The following is a 20000-nucleotide window of genomic DNA, read 5'->3' on the forward strand; positions in this document are numbered from 1 at the left end:
TGGAAATGAACATCAAGACTTCATGGATGTGTGAGTGTGTACACACTGCTGTGACTTCATGATGGTCTGTACTAACACACTCTTACTTTACACAACTTTGTCTTTATAAACTAAATTAAAACAGAATATTTTACACTTGGTTCAGAACACAGACGTGGAAATGTGTAAGTGTTCAGAGCACAGTGCTGGTGCCTCAGTGAGGAGGTATTTCATGGTTTTCTGCATTAATTAGTCATAAGATGTGATCTGATCTTTAGCTCGTTCTCGCTGGCAGAACTGCTTCATCCAGATGTAGTGCTGTGTGTTCTTCACAAACTGTTCAGTCTTATTTACATCCGTGCACAAAACACTGTCCAGTACCACCGTGCAGTGTCAATGTGCTCTATCACAATGCACTAATCACTTGTCCAATATGTTACGTCCATGTTATCCAGTACCTTCAAATCTTTGGCCATCACTCAGGGTTGTTTCTTTACCTCACTGATGAGTCTTGTTGAGTCGTTGAGTCGTTGTGCTCTTCGGGTCATTGTGACTGGACGCCCACTTTTTGGTCGAGTAGCCACAATCCCAAAGTGTCTCCATTTGCCTGACTGTAGACTGGTGAGTTCCTAAAGTCTTTGAAATCACTTTGTAACCATTTCCACCTTTATATAAATCAACAATTATTGATCTTGGATCTTCTGAAAGTGTATTCTTCTAGAGATATTCTTCAGAGTATCTCCAGTCCACACCTCCAGGCTCATTCTCCTAACAAGACTCCAGGTTTGCTAACAGCTGACTCCAATTAACTTTTTTGAAGTCACATATTTTTCTACAAGCACTGTGAGACTTATATGGTTGTTCAGATCGGAATTTTGTCTTATTATTTTAGACACATAATGTCAATAATGTCAATAATGTCAATAATGTCAATACTCCTGACACTTTTATGACAAATTAATGCAGAAAACCATGAAATTCCAAAAGGTTCATATATTTTTACTTGCCACTGTCACTTTGCATCTCTCTCTCTCTCTTCTTCTTTTTTTCTCTCCCTTTTTTTTCTCTCTCTCTTCCCCTCTCTCTTTTTTCTTCTTTCTCTCTCTCTCTTTCCATTCCCCCTCTCTCTTCTCATCTCTCTCTTCTTCTTTTTCTCTCTTCCCTTTTTCTCTCTCTCCCCCTCTCTCTTTCTCCTTTTTTTCTTCCTCTCTTTCCATCTCCCTCTCTCTCTCCCCTTTTTATCTCTCCCCCCCCCCTCTCTCTTTTTTCTGCTCCACAGGTTTACGAGCTGAAGCAGAAGACGGGACTCACCGGAGCTCTGAGTTCTCTCTGGGAGAAACTGAACCAGCCGTTCCAGCCGGGAGTTCCGGATCCCCAGAGAACCCCACACACACGGGTCCTGTTTCTGCCGTTCAACAGGGAGAAGCTACACCTGTAAGTTCACACACACACACACACACACACACACACACACACAGTTACAACCACTTTCACCATCCTAACTCTTGTGTTTTCAGGTTTGACATCAAGTCGAGGAACACGCTCTTCGACACCGCGACCCGAGGGAGAATTGTGAGTTTGTGTGTTTGTGATTAGCATTGGGGTGATGTTTCTCCGCCGGGTCTTTATGTTGCCTGTGGTGTTTGCAGGTGTTTGAGATCCTCAGACGCACGGCGTGTACTCAGTCCTGTCACACTGTGGGTAAAGACACAACTTTTACATTTACGCTTAATAATATTATTACATTTGCAAATGAACAAACTGAAGTTTATTCTTAATTTACGAGTTAATGAGGAACCTGTAGCTGGGGTCATTTATTAGACAGTGTTAATGTTATTAATCTTCATGTTGTTTACGCCTCAGGAATCTCGTCATTACTCGCCAAAGGTGTTTACGATGCGGCGTTCCCTCTACATGATGTAAGTAATAACATAATGACGCAAATAATAGATTTAATATCGTTATTAATGAAGTTAAATTACTGTTTCTATCCGAGTCACAGGTCCAGCTGATGGATGATGCTGTAATTTAGAATAAATTACCATAAACGTCTACAAGTGTTAATTATAAACAAATAAAAATATAACTTTAATCCTTTTTTTTTTTCAAATTAATAAAAAAGGAATAAAGTGGAATAAAAACCCGTGTGCTGTTGGAGGAAAATAATCACCTTGATGAAGCTAACAGTGACTCCGCCTCCTGTCACATGACCCTCTGCGTATTATTTTCATACTTAACCCTTTAATCTCCAGGCTTATTATTTATTGACTTAATTATTAAAACATTGTAGTCGGAAATAAACTAAAAATGAATATAAATTGAAGGTCTACAGTAACAAGCGAGAGAATAGAAATCTGATGGACATAAATCAGCGGTGCTGGATATAGCGCCCTCTATTGGCCACTACTACCACATACTGTAGTTTCATTATTCAGTCATTAATACTTTTATCTCATAAAATAAAAATATCCATAAGCGTGCAGCGTTACGTGTGTGAGTGTGTATGAGAGTGCAGGGTGAGCTCTGAGCTTTGCTTTCTGCAGGGAGACTTCACCTCCGACGTCAAGGAGCTCCGCAACGACAGACAGGTGAGCTCAAAACTCTGCTCAGACCTTTACATCAGTGATTAAACAGCTCATTTACTGTATATACCATTAATACCGTGTAAAAACGTGTGTGTGTGTGTGTGTGTGTGTTTCCCCAGTTGTTACATGATGAATGGGCCAATTACGGAGTTTTCTTCAAATATCAGCCAGTCAACCTCATCAGGTATGAAAAGATCTCGAGACTCATCACTCAGCTCTTTGAAAAGAGAAAACACCTGCTTCACACATCTGGAGCCCTTCAGGATTCCTTGGTTGACCCTCCAAGACATTAATCAGACTTAAACCTTTTTATTAAAATAAGAATTTTTTATTAACTTTAAATTTGATCCTACATGGTTTGTCTGAGAAATACAGCAGAAGAACTTTGATGGTTCTAAATTTCACCTTTTATTACTGAGTTATTGCCCTCACTGCTAGACTCTAAAAAAAAGGGAGAACATTAATGGCTCTTTGGAGGTTAATCTGTGGGAAATTTTAAAAGTTCTGTGTAGAACTTACAGTACTGTTGAGAAATTTCCAAGTGAAACCAGTTCAGCTTTACTTCATCCCAAGAACCCTTAAGGAACCCAAATTATAGCTCATTATTTTCTTCTTAATCTCCAGAGTGAAACATCATTTGTAGGACCTTTCAGACATTTAGAACTCAGACTGGAGCATTAATAATAATCATTTATTCTAATAATAAGATGAACATTTCACAGGAGATTAAATTTAATTTAAGGTTGAATTAGGCTTGTTCCTCCGGCAGAACCCTCAAATGCTCCATGTAGAACCTACAACATTGTCTTATCCTGTCATCCAACCAGAGAACCTCTTAAGATTTAAAACCCGCCAGAAAGTTCAAATTTAGCCATCATGGTATTTGGTCCACACTTAGCAGAAGAACAGGTTATTCAAATGGTTGTTCTTCATTGGATAATAAAGGGTTCCTAGAGTCCTACAGGGGTTCTACTGATTCATTAGGATCATTTCTGATAGTGAACTAGTCTGGGGAGAAGATATCTGGATAAAAAGGTTTGTGTTCCCTGAGAAGAACTCTTACGGGTTTTCAATTTTATAAGTGTGTAATTATGTTTCTAAATAGGTTTTTGTGTGTGTGTGTGTGTGTGTGTGTGTGTGTGTGTGTGCACCCCTGTAGGAGATATTTTGGGGAGCAGATTGGTCTGTACTTTGCCTGGCTGGGGGTTTACACACAGCTGCTGATTCCCGCCTCGGCGATGGGGATCATGGTGTTCCTGTACGGCTGGATGACCGTCGATACTAACGTGCCAAGGTTCTCTCTCTCTTTCTCTCTCTCTCACACACACACACACACACACACTGGTTCTTTAGTTCTCTGTGTGTCAGACAGAATGCGTCTTATGAAAAAAGATACACTACTATATTGCCAAAAGTATTGGCCTTCACAAAGAAAGAACGGTCAAAAATGTCTTTCCAGAAGAGTTGAAGCTATTATGGCTGCAAAAAGTGGGCGGGGCCAACATCATAGGATTAAGAATTGGATGTTATGCAAGTTCATATGCATGTAAAGGCAGGAGAGCCAATACTTTTGGCATTAGAGTGTATTTATGAATGAATCCCCTCTGTGTGTTTCTCTCTCTCTCTCTCAGTCAGGAGATGTGTGATAAGCGTCTGAACTTCACCATGTGTCCTCTGTGTGATGGAGTGTGTGATTACTGGCAGTTGAGCAGCATGTGCAGCACCGCGCAGGCCAGCTATCTGTTCGACAACCACGCCACTGTCGCCTTCGCCATCTTCATGTCCCTCTGGGGTGTGTACGCTCACTCAGGGTTCCCTTAGTAACAACCGCCTCATGGGGTTTTGGGGTTTAGCAACGGCGGGAAACATGTTTAATCATTAAACGCTTTAGGCGGTTTAGTAGTTAGTGCTTTGGCCTAATACCTTCACACACATGTGTGTGTGTGTGTGTGTGTGGAGTTTGTATGTTCTCCCCATGCTTGGTGGGTTTCCTCCGGTTTCTTCAGTTTTCTCCCAAAGTCCAAAGTCCATGTAGATTGGGCTAATTGGCGTTCCCCAAATTGCCCATAGTGTGTGAATGAGTGTGTTTGAGTGTGTGTGTGAGAGGCAGAGACTCGGATTTATTTTACTGAAAATCTGCTCTTGGATTATCTGGCTTTGAGCTTTGTTCTGGATCTCGAAACAGTTTCTTCACCTTTGGATTGAATCCATTGGAATCTCACGCAGCATTCCTCTTCAACTCACTCAGTTTATTATTATTTCCTGAAACACAGAGACTCAACTGAACTTTTACTTTCTGAATTTACAAGTTTTTATGAAGTCTTTATTATTTTATTGAACAAATAGATGTTACTAAACCCTCAATCTCAAGGCTGAGAACCTTTATTTCTTTTACCTGAGTATCTGGATAAAGGTGATCTTTATCTTTATGTCTGCTTTAGCGTCCAATCTGTCCATCCGGTTACACAGGACCCAGAAATTCTTGGGTTCTAAGCAGAACCGCCCTCATTTCCCTCATAAGCAGAGCACACGGGTCCATCCTCCGTAGGTGAGCAGCAGTGTGTGTCTCCATGTGATGAGAACTCCAAGCTGAAGACGGGCATCAGGGTGGAAAATCCTGAAGGATTATACGTTTTATTTCCATCTACATATCTTCCATCGTCTTCCCGCTCGTTTTTCAAGCATGTGTCCATGTGCCTTACCATGTGACTGTTTGGACTCAAACGTCCTCATCAGGTCGTGTGTGACATAATGGACCGTTTGATCTGAGTGAGTGGAACGTCCAGACTGAGACGCATCTGATCTGGTTTTAATTCGCCTCTGGATGTGGATCAGGTCAGGGATCTGATTCAGATCTGATACAAAATCTGATACAAAATTTGATACAAAATCTGATACTGTTACATGAAAGCGGTCTGACTCCAGAGTGATCTGGGCTGGCGGTCTGAACGAGGCCTAAGAGTACTAAGGGTACTAACATCTCACAGATCACGTTTCAGGTGCTGATCTGAGATCAGAGATATATAAGAATAAGAACAATGCAGTTAGAATTAAATGCGAAAATTTGTACACCCTTAAAAGAAAATTCTAAAGAATTTTTGTAACAGTAAAAAGACATTTAGTTCAGATTAGTTTACACACTGCAAAGTCGGGGCTGGAGATCCAGAGCCGTGAAGATAAACCTGTTCTCGAACTTGATAAAGATTTCCTGTTCATGTCCTTCTTCATGTTTTGGATGTGTGTGTGTGTGTGTGTGTGTGTGTGTGTGTGTGTGTGTGTGTGTGTGTGTGTGTGTGTGTAGGGGCTGTGTTCCTGGAGCACTGGAAGAGGAGACAGCGATGTCTGCAGCACAGCTGGGATCTCAGCGGCGTTGAGGATGAGGAGGTGATGAGGGTGGGATTAATCGCCATGACAACAATTCACTAAATAGAGAGTGTTTTATTTCTGAAACGGATTAAACACCAGAGTCAAGTGTGTGATGTGAAGGTATTGGATTCTGCTTAAACACCAGAGTGGAGTTATTTACACTGAATTATCTTTATTTTTGTCTTTCTTTAAATGCTGGATTTCAGGACCGAGCTAAAGTAAGAACTTCTTCTCTGATGTTTAATTTATTACCTGCTGGGTTTCTGTTCTGTTGGAGCTCCGTGGTCGCGTTTACTGTGACAAAACTCATGAAGAATAAAACTTATGCTAATTTTCCCCATGTGATAGTTTTGCTTATAAATGTGTTATTTGACTCTATTTAAAATGTTCTAATTTAATTCATTAACTACGATTATAATTACACATTACATTATTAACTGAGTTCAGTTCAGTTCTTTCTTGTGTCATGGAATAGCAGCGCACCAGATAGATTTACTTCTGCCACAAACTCAGTATTTACTGTCTGGTAGAGTTGAGTGACGAGGTTGTGTTCCTCAGGACGAGCTCCGGCCAGCGTACGAGGATTTCCTCCTGAAGAAGCGACAGAAAAACAGCAAAAACAGAAAGAAAGACGAGCTGCAGAGGACGAGGAGTTCTGTTCTTCATGTGAGCATTACACAGCTCTGTCTCTGTCTGTGTGTGTGTGTGTGTGTGTGTGTGTGTGTGACAGAGGGAAAAGGATGGATTGGGATGTAAATCAAATCAACATGTGTTTCTATGGCACTTTACAGCAACCTGAACCAAACCGCTTCACAGCACTAAAAATGACACCAGTCATGTAAAGTGGGATTGCAGTGGGGTGTAATAGCTCTGTGTGTGTGTGTGTGTGTGTGTGTGTGTGTGGTGTTTTGCAGTTGGATGAGAGGACACATGATGTTGGCAAAGAAAAGCTGCTGCTGTCTGCAAAAGGAGGCCAAACACTGGTGAGAGAGAGAGAGAACCGTCACAGCTTTAAAAGCTTTATCTGCTCTGTGTGTGTGTGTGTGTGTGTGTGTGTGTGTGTGTGTGTGTGTGTGTGTGTGTGTGTGTGTGTGTGTGTGAAATTCACTAAGAAACAGATTGAGAGTTAATGGATGAGAGAGAGAGAGCTAATCAGCTTATCTGGGGCAGTGGGTGGAGTTTATGAGGATGACATCATTGTCTGTCACATGCCTCACTACAACCTCATTACAATCTCACTACAACCTCACTACAACCTCATTATACCCTCACTATCTCTTTAGTACTGTAGAAACGTCAATGATGTATAGAGTATTTGTCCAAACCTGTTAGTTATTGAGTTCAGGCGTTTCGATCAGACCCTTATCCCATCTTAATGCTCAACCTTAAAGACATCTTGGACAGTGCTTAAGGCCCGGTTCTATTCCCACCTGACTCTGCACAAAGCGAGGACTATAAACACGCGGTGTGGAAGAACTCGAGCGGCCCGAACACAGAGCCCTGACCTCATCCCCATGGAGCACCTTTGGGATGAACTGGACCTGGAGATCGTGAGCCAGACCTTCTCGTCCCACATCAGTGTCTGACCTCATAAACACTCTACAGAATGAATTGACACAAATTCACACACAAACACTCCAGTGTCATTGGACAAACACTTTCACCCATGTGGTGTGTATGACTGTAATGAGGTTGTGACATCATTACACACAAACACATCATCATTAGTATTACTTTTAAAAATTAGAGTAACTCTGATGAATTGACTTTGGGATAATTTTTGTATAAATGACCTTGAAAGACAAAGACATTGCAAACACAACCTAAACACACCAGAATATCAGCATTGCTTTAATAGAGTGTGTGTATCTCCTGTCTCTCATGCACGTCTCTCCTGAGTGTCTTAGCGTTAATCTCTCTTTTTAAAATGAATTTTGAAGTCTGAAACCTCTCTGTTAACACACACCAGGAGCGCCTTCATATACAGTATATATAGAGAGAGATTAGACCTTGTGGGTGTTTCACACTCTAGATCATGTGGGATTAAAGTCAGATCAGGATTTAAATTCCTCTAATCACAGACACATGCTGAATCAGAGTGAATCATGGGAGTGCGGGGGATCAGATGGAGGGGCAGCAGCGTGGGGCAGAGGGGCAGTACGGTGCTGCTCACCCACCCCTCTACTGCCAGCTGCACCTCCATGTGCAGGACTTCTTCCTTAACACTAAATGTTTATTTCTATATGCAGCTTTAAAAGACCACACACACACACACACACACACACACAAAGGCTAGTCCATGTGCTTCTATAGCTGCTGAACAGGAAGTAATAAATGTGGAAGGGACTCCCTCTGTAGTGCCCTCTGGTGGTGTGGTGGAAAAAAGTCCAGGATAGATGCTACACTTACATTTGGTCTTACATTATTATTATTATTAATCAGAGTGTTATGTTAATGGTTGTTTAGAACTAACGGCACTTTCCTTCTTGTGTCATACAGTATATACACACTCATTAAATGAATATCTGAATATTTTATCTTGAGATTTGTTTGTAAATTATAAAACACTGTGTATGTTAATGTATTTGATGGTTTGTAGTTTGCGTCAGACTCTCTGACATGGAGAGACCGGCTGCCGGGATGCTGCATCAACATCTCCTCCATCCTCCTCATGGTCAGTCTCAGTGTTTATAATAAATATAAGACTGTACAGTTGTCGCAGACTGACCACACACACTCTTTTCTGTGTGTGTGTGTGTGTTTAGGTGGGGGTCACACTGTCAGCAGTGTCTGGAGTCATTCTGTACCGCATCATCGTCTTCGCAGTGATGTCCATGAACCCTGACCATGAGGCCAAGGCCAATGTGCGCGTTACCGTGACGACCACCGCCGTCATCATCAACCTGCTGGTGGTCCTGGTGCTGGATGAGATCTATGGAGCTGTGGCAGCCTGGATCACAGAGCTAGGTCAGTCTGGGTGTGTGTGTGTGTGTGTGTGTGCGTGTGTGTGTGTGTGTGTGTGTGTGAGTATGGGTGCGGGGCCTGTTTGGGGTGACGAGTGAAAGATGTCCTGTTGTGATGTGATTCCAGAGATCCCGAAGACGGAAGCAGCGTTTGAGGAACACCTGATCCTGAAGACGTTTCTGCTGAAGAGCATGAACGCTTTTGCGCCTGTCTTCTACGTGGCGTTCTTTAAGGGCAGGTCAGTCAGACTCTTTTATTTCCACCCACAGGTACGTGCAAACACACTTCCATAAGCGTGTACTATGTGTTTTAGTGAGCAGTGTGAAGGCTTGCACTTACAGACTAAAACTCGTCCTGGGTGATTTCAGGTTCGCAGGACGTCCGGGTGACTACGTGTACGTCTTTAAAGATTTCCGCATGGAGGAGGTGAGAATCAGTTAAAAAAGTTAATCACATTCATAGTCTGAGGTTAATCACGATTAATCACAATTTTAAAATACTCTGATTTACTTGTATTATAAATGTGCAGTGTTGGAATAAAGAAATGCAGGACAAATTGTTAAGAGGAAACAGTTTTATAATACAGTTGAACCTCGGATTATGAGTAATGTGATGTTCCGCAAGACGAGCAAAGATTTTTTTTCCATTTTGACTTGAAAAACGAGCATTGTCTTGGTTTACGAGCACCGAGTATCTTGTATCACGCATGCGCTTCTTGTTTTGATATCGAGCATCACATCATCACAACTGAGGGAAGGGTTTTTTCTCACACACACACACACACACACACACACACACACAGAAAAGAGTGTTAATTATTTTTATGTATTAATTTTTTTGGGCTGTAGAACGGATAATTTGAGTTTCCGTTATTTCCTATGGGAAAATTAAATTTGGTTTACGGGTGTTTTGAAATACGAGCCCACTTCCTGATCAAATTATGCTCGTAATCCAAGGTTCCACTGTATCTTAAACATTAACCGTTAAAACAATTGTTAAATTAAAGTCTGTTGAGAGGTAAACTACTTGCAGCAGTAATCACAGTGTGATTCATGTGCCACGTTCATGTGTCATCTCCTATCAAACTCGACTAGCGCACTTGGCTAACACACACTTGGCCAAAATGTCATCTTCTTCTGTTTAACACACCCAGAGTGAGAGGGTGCAGGTACCGTTAGTCTCAGTGATTAGACGTGCTGTTACACCGGGGTAGTTACACCGGTTACTCACTGATGTCCAGTGGACATGATGTCCCTCAGCCGTGTCCAGTGTCTTATATTTAATGTGTTCTTGTAAAAAAAAAGAAGAAATTTTCCCCTTGAAAGAAAAAAAAAGTTTCCATCTGGAAGCTTTTTATAAAGAAACTTATAGTTCAGCACCTGGTGATGTTCCTTCACTCATCTTACTATCTGTGTTGAACGTGACGTTATCACACACTGCCGGGTAACCGCGCTCTGATCAAACTTGGTCATGTGATTCATTTGCTTTAAAAAATTGTAACATGTTAAAGTTTCTAGATTGAAGGTTTTACACTATACTGTTTTCTGCATGGACTTCATGGTCAGATGAACGTGTGTGTGTGTGTGTGTGTGTGCGCGTGTGTGTGTCAGTGTGCTCCTGCAGGTTGCCTTATTGAAGTGTGTATTCAGCTTGGTATGATCATGTTAGGGAAGCAGCTCATCCAGAACAATGTGTTTGAGATCGCCATCCCGTGAGTTTTACACACACACACACACACACACACACACACACACACACACACACACAAAACTGTGTGTGTAAATATTTGCCACCTTGTTGCTGCTTTACAAAGAATTACACAATACCAGAAGTACAACAGAGACAAAGCGATATTTCAGTGTGTCGTACGACGGTGTGTGTGTTGGTTTAATGTTGATAATAGACACTAAATCAATAGATATTTTTAAAAGCTTTTTTATTACTTTTCTTGCTCACCGCTTTAGGCTTTTAATTGTCCGAGGTTCTTTTACGGATGTATTACTGGCTCTTCAGTCACATTCATTCTCACAGTTCTAGAAAGACTTTATAACCTGCAGACGGACCAACACTTTACACTTACTGTACACTCCTGTACACTATTCTATAATAAACTGAAGGTTCATCCATACCAGTGTTTCCATACAAGTGTGGTCGCTGCCCTCTAGTGGGCTTTGAAGGTACTGCAGGTGGGCCACAAGAGGTCATTTACAATAAAATATAAATAAATAAAAGGTTTAACATTTTTTATTTGGTAACTAAGTTTAAAATGAAAAAAATATTGTATTATTTAATGTTTAAATTAAGAAGTATTCAAAACTAATTAAAACAAGGCAATGAGATTTAAATGATTCTTTTTGTTTATTTTGATGAACACTGTACAGGGGTGCGTGAGAACGTTTTCAGATTTCTCATAGAGCTGCGGCATTTGTAGGTCTGTGAATGACTGCACTAAGCAGCTACAAAAAATAGACCAGGCGTGTGTCTTTTTTATTTGTTTATTTTATATATCTATACAAATTTGTGTATATAAAGGAAGTGAAACTGATACTTTGATGTTGGGAGTAATGAATTCTCTGCGGCCCGCCAGAAAGCTGAAGAAGATGTATCGGGAATATAAAGAGGAGAAAGAAGGCGGGGGGGAGAAGAAGAAGAAGAAGGACAAGGATCCGAGTCGGACCCGGCAGCGGTGGGACTTGGATTACCAGCTGGAGCCGTACGAGGGTCTGAGCCCGGAGTATATGGAAATGAGTGAGTGCCTCCGAACTGAGGTTTAATAAGCACTGAATGCTGTGATCACACTCACGCTGATTATGTCATTTGTCACATTAATGCCACTTCATTTAATTATGTTTAATTAGAGATGCGTCATTTAATAAGGAACTGTGCTGTAGTTTGGTATCCTGAGGTTAAGTCTTTTTATAGACAAGACTTTAATTATAGTCCTGCTTGCTCTGCAGTTATCCAGTACGGGTTTGTGACGCTCTTCGTGGCCTCGTTCCCACTCGCGCCCGTCTTTGCTTTGCTCAATAACATCATCGAGATTCGACTTGATGCAGCGAAATTTGTAACTGAAATCCGGCGGCCTGATGCCGTCAGAGCGAAGGAGATCGGTAGGATGTTATTTTGTCTTAATAGTGTTATAGCATTATAATACAACTCATACTCTACAACTTCTGTCCCTCCTCATCTTCTATACACTCTGCACTGCCTTATATGGCGAGTGTTTTTGTTTCTTGTTGCCATGACAGTAAATTAGCAGCAGTTGTCGCTGCCTCAGTGCATTTATTTAAACCTTTTGTACTTCTGGAGCTTTTCTGTACTGCACTCCTCTTCATTCCTACAGTTCTACACTTCCAGCCTATAAATGTCCTGCTCTCAGTTTTTCTCTGAGAATTAAACGTGTCTGTTTTGCCATGTGCTTTTATGTTCATTTAACCTCTGCCACTTTTTCTCTGACCTATTTTTAGGAATATGGTACAACATCCTGAGTGGCATCAGCAAGTTTGCCGTCATCACAAATGTGTGTAACAGAACACAAGCTTTCTATCTTATAAACCTTTGGGTCTTACTGTAGGGGAGAGTCGAGTTTACTGATCAACAATATTAAATAAAAAAAGTTTGCTTCTATTTTATTATGACAGATATAGCTTATATTTACAAGTGTTACACATTATGACCAAATGTATGTGGACATCTGACCGCCACACCACAGACTATGGAGTATAGAATAAAGCCAGCTCCATAAAGACACGGTTTATTACGAGTGTGTTGGAGCAGAAGATCTCGAGTGTCCTGCACAGAGACCTGGCTGAACTCAACCCCACTGAACCATCAGTCTTGGGATGAACTGTAGCCTCCTCCACATCCAGGGGTGCACATACTTTTGGCCATATTCTGTACTGTACATTGACTCTTATTCTTAAACTCTCTTTCTCTCAGGCATTTGTAATTTCCTTCACGTCAGAGTTCATTCCGCGGATGGTGTATCGGTGTCTCTACAGCGAGACCGGGACCATGCATGGCTTCATAGACCACACTCTGGCTTACTTCAACACCAGCAACTTCAGGCCAGGCACCGCACCCAACAGCACACGCTTTGACAGGGAGCTCCGTATCTGCAGGTGCACACGTAGACCCAATGATCACACAAATACTTTCTTCAATCACAGCAGTTACAATCACATCTCCTCTTCCTCATCTCTTTCTCTTTTAGGTATAAGGACTATCGCGACCCCCCCTGGTCCCCAGAGTCATATCAGCTCTCTAAGCAGTACTGGTCGGTGCTCGCTGCTCGACTCGCCTTTGTCATCTTTTTCCAGGTCAGTGTAGAGACACAGAAGTGTAATAAACTTTTATTTTTACAAAGATTTTCTTTAAAAAAAAAAATGGGTCTGTTAAGAACCCTACATTTTTATGGAAAGAGATAAAAAAAAAAACTTTGAGGTTCTTCCAAGATTCTTTGGATAGTTAAAGGTTTTAGATTCCTAAAGTGGAACCAAAAACAAAAGCGTCCTTTGTGAGTTTCTGGACAGAATCCTCTCTAAGGAATCCTCCAGAGGGACAGTTTTAAGGAGTGTTAAAGGATTTCTCTGTCTTAAATAAAGCCGGAGAGAAGGTCTTCTTTTAGAAAGCTATCACCATTAAACAATCTTTAGGAACCTCAATTTATCAAATTTTTCTTTTAAAAGAAGAAGTGTGGTTAGTCAGGGGAAGTGAAAGTCCTTACATTATTTTCATTGCAAGTGCAATTTAAATCTGCGAAAATCTGTTTATAGTTTAACTTTAACAAGGTGGCAGGTTCATTGTTTTTTTTTCCATTTGTGTGTTTCAGAACCTGGCAATGTTCCTCAGTATGCTGGTGGCATGGTTGATTCCAGATGTTCCCCGCTCTTTAAAGGACTGCCTGAAACGTGAAAAAGCCCTGCTGCTAGATCTTCTTCTTAGTGAGGAGGTGGAAAAGCAGCGACAGCAATCACAGCATCCTGACCACATCAACATAACAATCAACACCTCGGAAGAGGAGACCATAGAGATGGAGCCAGACTGCAGTCTCATTCTGCAAAGCCAGGCAACTGAGAATGAGTTACAGACTAAGAAGAACCTGTCAAGAGAGGAACCGGAATCTACCCCCAGTGAGCCAGTTTGCCCTGATAAAGACTGCCATTCTATAAAAACATCAGATCCTCACTTAAATCGGTGTGTGCCTCATAGTCAGGGGAAACCAGGAGGCACTTTTCATTACCAAGAGTTTAATCTAAAAGAACCTCCACCTCGAGATCCAGGCCCCAGGACAAGGAGCCGCTGCCAAACCCTTCCACCCAGACAGAGAGGCGATCCACCTGGAGGAAGCCCAAGCAGAACCAGCCACTCCACCAGCTTTGTACATTTCAACCAGAACTTTCTGCAAGCAACCAGTGAGCTCTTACAAAATACTCCCTCTTTACCACTACGACTTCAATCTAAAAACCATTCCAGCAAACCATCTTCCAACAGAGAGCTTTCTGGAAGCCAGTTATCAGTGCTGTCCTGCCAGCCCGTTAGAACAGAGCTCCAGTCAGAAGCACTGCCATGCTCTCCACCCGAACAGGAACTAGACGGCGGCAAAATAGCTTTGGCACAGTCACCCCCCAAGCCAAAGCTTTCACTCAGTCAGTCAGCAGTGTTGCCACGCCCTCCATCCAGACCAGAACTTTCACTTAGTCGATCAGCCATACTGCCAAGACCCCCATCTAAACCTGAGCTGATAGGGAGTGTTGCAAAAGGACTTCCACTCCAGGACCCGGCTACCAGAACCAAGTCCCGGTGTCAGACGCTTCCTCCCAGGCATAGAGGACCGGATCCAATGGAGACATCATTGAGAACCACCCACTCCTCCACCTTCTCAAATATCAACAAAAAGTCATTCACATTAGCCAGTGATGTGACACACAACACCTTTGTGTAAGAAAGAGTGGATTGGACAAGTTCTGGTCCGTCCCACTCCAGCATCTCTCAACCAATCATCTCTTTCAGTGCCAGACAACCTAGTTGGTTACACAATCATCAGGGACGCGTCCTGAGGATGGGATCGTCTGTAGATCGTCATTAAGTTACTATCACAATCTCGTTGTTGGTTTCTAAGCTTCTTGTTCTGTTTATTTATTTGTTGTTTAAGGACTGCACTGTGAGGGGACATTCGCTGTGGTTTACTGAAATCATCAGGTTTTAAAATTTGTCACAATACATAAAAAGGAGTGAGAAAGAAGGATTCACTTGGTTTGTTTTTTGCCTTGATTATTCTGGATTGAAGATTAGACAAGACACTTTATACAAGTTCAAGTCAGAGGTAAGTTTCAAGTCTGTTAACTGCAAGTATAAAGTTTTTGTGCAGCAAATTTGAGTTTGAGCCAGAACTGCACAGAACTGCAACTCTGGGTCAAACCCCAAGTCTCCGATCTGTACACCTGGGCCGAATCTCAAGTCTGTGGACTACAAGTTAGAGTCAGTGTTTGAGTGTCTGAGCTGCAAGTCTAAGTCAAGTCTTGGCTCTCTAATAAATCTGTCTAAATCAAGTCTTTAATCTCTGAGGTCCAAGTTTCAGTCAAGTCTCAAGTCTTTGAGCTCCGAGTTCAGGTGAAACCTCGAGTCTCCAAGGAACAAGTCCAACTCAAAGTCTCTAAGTTTCTTATATGCAAGTCCAAGCCAAGGCTCATGTCTCTCAACCACAAGTCCAAATTACGTCAATAAACTGCAAATCCTACGGCCAGGTTTCAGTTGTGTGATTTGCAAGTACAAGTCAGTTCTCAAATCTCTACGGTGCAAGTCTGAGACAAATCTCAAGGTTTTAAGCAGCAGATTTGAGCCAGGTCTCACTACTGTGTGTAAGCTGCAGGCCTAAGCCTCATTTCAAGACTTTAAGCTGCAAGTCCGACTCAAGTCTCAAGTCTTTAAGCTGTATATTTATGCCAAATCTCGAACCTTGAAGCTGAAGTCTCTTCAATTTTTTTTTATTTGGACAGTCCAGTTTATGGCTGTAAATAACTTCATCCACATCATTAAACATGTGATAAAACATAAGATATACTGAAAGCTTATAACTGTAATAACTGTTATTGTCTCATGCTGGCTTGTTTGTTAAGTGTCTCTGTTGGACTGTACAAAGGATGTACCAAGGGCTTGAACATGGAACCATTTCGATCAGAGCCCATCAAAGTGAACATGCTGTTACCTTTAACCATGAGTGTACAGTGGGGATTTGGGTCACTGGATGTTTAGCCCAATTATGTCATAATCACCAGTAGGGAAAAAAACCCTTCTATATATGGGATGTAATTCATAATGTATAACCTGACAATAAGATTTTTAAATGCAGTGGAACTGTAAAGGTAATCACATGCATACTTTTAAAATAAAGTGAGGAAAATTCTGGAGTTTCTAAGAGAGTTAAGGAGATTTATCTAAAGAATATTTGTGTATGTTGCATTCTAACTAAATGTCTTGACTGTAATGTGTGTGAGATCTGCCTACGGTGGCTCCTGTGGCTAAAGACATTTCTTTTCGTTTTTTTTTTACAATGTGTTTTTTTTCTCGTTAATATTTATTGTATGAAACAGCTATGGAAGCTACATGGGAATGGAACTAGATTCCAACTATATTTTTAGATTTTATCATCACTGTAATTGATGCGTTTTCTCTATTACTGACAGTATGTAACTATATTGAATACATTTGTACAGAAATGTATAATTTACAGTAAGTTACGCCATTATAATTGAAGTATTTTAAATGCTCTATATATCAGTCATTCTTGAAAACTGGGACAAAACTTTTAAAATAAAAAAAAAAAAACTTAATTATCACTAAAAATGTAAAATATATATTATTGGACAGTAAAGTGTGGGTTTTGGATCATCCTCCCACAGGATCACAGGATGTTTATCAACACTGTTAGACATTAAAAGATCCATTTACATTATATTTATTAAAAATGTGTTTTGTAACCAAGTGTTTTCTTTGTAAGTGTCACATAAAATTATTTCAAAATTCAATGCAGCACATTTTAATAGTATATAATTAGGATAAAAAGTCCAACAATATTAATTAACAGAAAAACTAACCAGCTAACTAAGAAACCTAATTAGCTGACTGGCTGAGACAAGACATTTTAAATGAACAGAGAATTATCTACGTTTTTTATTTAAGAGAGACAACGTAAAGTACACGTGCAAATGTGTAACAAGAGTGACAAAGTGACAGTGCGACAAACACGACATTACAACACTGGAAATAAAGGTGATGAGTTGAGGCGGTGGGAGGAGAAACAGTAAACATTCCTTATAATTAGCAGCAAAAAAAAAAAATTGTTTGTGCAAAAGAGCATTTACAGGTTAATGTTTACAATATCGTGTAAATAACAGTGTAAATCAGTGTGTTTGTGTGTGTGTGTTGATTTATCAGTCCAGTCTCAATGTTTTGAGGTGGTTGAGTTAATCTGAGTCATAATGTGTGTGTGTGTGTGTGTGTGTGTGTGTGTGTTTATATCAGTCCAGTCCCTTTTTGTTGCTTGTGAAAAAGAGCTGTTACAGTCTAGATGTGTGGACAGGCAGCGTGTTTTAAAAACGGGCTTCCACTAAGTCTTTGTACCTGAAAACAGTAAAGTCGTAATTACAGAGGTGACACACATCTGACGGTGTTGACATAGAATAGCGTTAGCGCCTGTCATTGGCGGTTAAAGAGTTTTATCTGAGTCGAGATCACTCTCAGGTTGGCTGTTGTACACGCGTCCTCACCTCGGCCTGTGTTTCATCTCAGCGTTTCTGGCTCTTCACATAGCTGCTTTAATTAGCACCACAAATTCAGAACATACGAGACATTGGCATTAAGTTTAAATAAATTTTGTTGAGCCAGTTTTCTGAAACTAGTTTCTGGTCCTTCAATGTATGAAACTTAAAGATATCATTGAAAGGCTGAGTTCTGACCCAATGTACAGACAAAACCTTTCTTTTAACAGAGATTCTGTTGTTTGTTTGTTTGTTTGTTTGTTTGTTTGTGCAGCGGGTGGCGGGCAGTATGTGGTTGTTGGGTGGTGATGTTTGCACAGGTAGTCACATGTGATCATCAGCTTTTATGTCATAATATGGGTGTGTCACAGACGTCCTCCCCGACTCTAACGGTAGACATCATCAACTTTTACGTCCTCACTGACTGTTAAAGTAGGCGGTGTCGTTTATGGCAAAAATGGGCACATCAGGCCGAGCTCAGGGCCTGGATCAGACGGCAGCTTGAGGATCTGCACAAGGGCGGGGCCGCAGGTAACATTATTTGTTTTTTAGCAATGACAATACCACTTAAACTTTTATGCAGCATTTAACTTTTTGGCATTAACCCTGTACGACTTCAAAACATTTTAAGCATGTCTGGCAAGTCTGGCACATAACTTCTCATAAGTTCACTTCTACTCAACATATTGATTTTAGTGCACAACACTGCACTCTCAGTTTGGGTATCTTATACACTGTCCTTCTCAAAACCTTTCTTTTATTCATACAGATGTTACATTTATACAGTTGTGGTTATATAATATTAAATTACTATTAAAAAAATTGCTATATAAAATGTCCAAAGCCCAAGATTTAGGCTTTTGTAGGATTTGTAGCCTCTTAATCTATAATCACCCCAGACCCTGAAAAGGACGTCCCCGCTCCACCACCAGACTACAGTGAGGACGTCGTCACTCCATGACCAGGAGAATGTTGATGCTTGATTACCTGCTTTCTGCTAACGTTTCTCATGTCTGGTCCTCAGTGAAGTGTAGGTATTTTGGACCATCCCTGCTGCAGTGTATTAGAAGGTATATTGTAAGCGTTACATTCAGACGGGGGGGTCGTTTCCCCCTCATTCCCAGCGTGCCATGCAGCGTCTCTCAGCACAGGAACAGCGTGCAGTACAGTAGTGTCTCATTGTTCTCAGATCTTTGTTCCTCTAATTATTGTAGCCATTTATGTCCTCTTATTTCTTTGTTCTTTGAAAAGTAATACTTAGCGTAATTATACCTGAACTGACTAAAACTTCAGGATGTTGTTAGTCCAGTTTTAAGCCTGACTGTGTGTGTGTGTGTGTGTGAATGTGTGTGTGTGTGTGTGTGTGTGTGTGTGTGTGTGTGTGTGTGTGTGTGTGTGTGTGTTTCATTATACCATTTACCTCCTAAGAAAGAGAATCGTGAGTAATCTATATAAATAAAAGTGATCTTTTGTCTGTACATTGGTCCGAAGTCGCTCTAACAGTGATATCTTTACGTTTCATACATTAAAAAATCTGAAACCAGTCCCAGAAAAATCTGTCTGTCTGTCAACGTACACAGAGCATAAGGAAGACCCAGAAACAACCGTAACACACCTACAGGCTGCCAACATCCCCAACACACACACACGACCGCGCGTCTCATCATGGCTGAACCGCGCACCAGACGTGAAACCTAAATGTTGAGTAAAAGTGATGTTATGTGCAGTTTCGTAACAGATTATAAACCACAAGTTTTAACAGTGTACTGCACGTGTACTGCACGTGAGTCGACCTGTGGGCGTCTTAAATTAACCACTGGACAGAATGTACATTTTAAGACAGAACTTCAAACAAACAGTATTCTGACACAAAGCTTCTCATAATTTCACTGTTACTCAACATTTTGATTTAAGCGCGTAACGTTTTACACGCCTTCACCTCAGACCGCCGCGGGTGTGTCTGGTCTAATGACCCGTGTTTTTATCTCAAAGCGCTTCACATTTTTGAATTATTAGAACTATTGTGTTGATTGGCTCTGTTGAGTGACGCGTGTTGAGTAAAAGTGATGTCATGAGCAGTCATATGACGGATTTAATAACCTATTAATAATAATATCACTGATTACATTAAAGGTGATAAAAATATTTTTAGCTTCATCTGTTTAACCCAACAATGGATATTTATCCTAGTGTTTTTATAATTTAAAGAAAACTTAATAAAAATGAGATTAAATGTGTTGAGTTCTGCTCTACTGTGAGGTTCTCGAGGGCTGCGATCATTCTGACGTTTTACACTCACACTGATGAACTCTGGGAGTCAAACCCGTTCTGTATAAGGACACTCATT

General features: G+C 40.9%; 3 protein-coding genes across 3 annotated transcripts in view; 2 read left to right on the plus strand and 1 right to left on the minus strand.

Moving 5' to 3' along the window:
- The window catches only part of LOC128527901 (anoctamin-1), a 20703-nt gene extending 4287 nt beyond the window's left edge, over positions 1-16416 (plus strand). Inside the window, exons 5-27 of the mRNA XM_053500550.1 lie at positions 1259-1413; positions 1497-1551; positions 1629-1680; positions 1843-1898; positions 2523-2567; positions 2684-2748; positions 3724-3858; positions 4196-4356; positions 5866-5948; positions 6137-6148; positions 6489-6596; positions 6845-6913; positions 8530-8604; positions 8696-8897; positions 9021-9132; positions 9263-9320; positions 10505-10605; positions 11482-11642; positions 11852-12004; positions 12362-12414; positions 12834-13015; positions 13108-13213; positions 13726-16416. Coding sequence (XP_053356525.1) covers positions 1259-1413; positions 1497-1551; positions 1629-1680; positions 1843-1898; positions 2523-2567; positions 2684-2748; positions 3724-3858; positions 4196-4356; positions 5866-5948; positions 6137-6148; positions 6489-6596; positions 6845-6913; positions 8530-8604; positions 8696-8897; positions 9021-9132; positions 9263-9320; positions 10505-10605; positions 11482-11642; positions 11852-12004; positions 12362-12414; positions 12834-13015; positions 13108-13213; positions 13726-14838 — 3312 coding nt within the window. The 3' untranslated portion in view covers positions 14839-16416. The remainder of the gene's footprint in view (positions 1-1258; positions 1414-1496; positions 1552-1628; positions 1681-1842; positions 1899-2522; positions 2568-2683; positions 2749-3723; positions 3859-4195; positions 4357-5865; positions 5949-6136; positions 6149-6488; positions 6597-6844; positions 6914-8529; positions 8605-8695; positions 8898-9020; positions 9133-9262; positions 9321-10504; positions 10606-11481; positions 11643-11851; positions 12005-12361; positions 12415-12833; positions 13016-13107; positions 13214-13725) is intronic.
- Positions 1-20000, minus strand: part of caps2 (calcyphosine 2) — an 85334-nt gene that overhangs the window by 30938 nt on the left and 34396 nt on the right. The window lies entirely within an intron of this gene.
- The window catches only part of cers3b (ceramide synthase 3b), a 15857-nt gene continuing 14019 nt past the window's right edge, over positions 18163-20000 (plus strand). The window contains exon 1 of the mRNA XM_053500554.1: positions 18163-18184. The gene's annotated coding sequence lies outside the window, so the exon portion shown is untranslated. The remainder of the gene's footprint in view (positions 18185-20000) is intronic.

The sequence above is a fragment of the Clarias gariepinus genome, chromosome 7 (assembly GCF_024256425.1).
Source record: "Clarias gariepinus isolate MV-2021 ecotype Netherlands chromosome 7, CGAR_prim_01v2, whole genome shotgun sequence".
In the NCBI taxonomy this organism is placed as follows: domain Eukaryota; kingdom Metazoa; phylum Chordata; class Actinopteri; order Siluriformes; family Clariidae; genus Clarias; species Clarias gariepinus.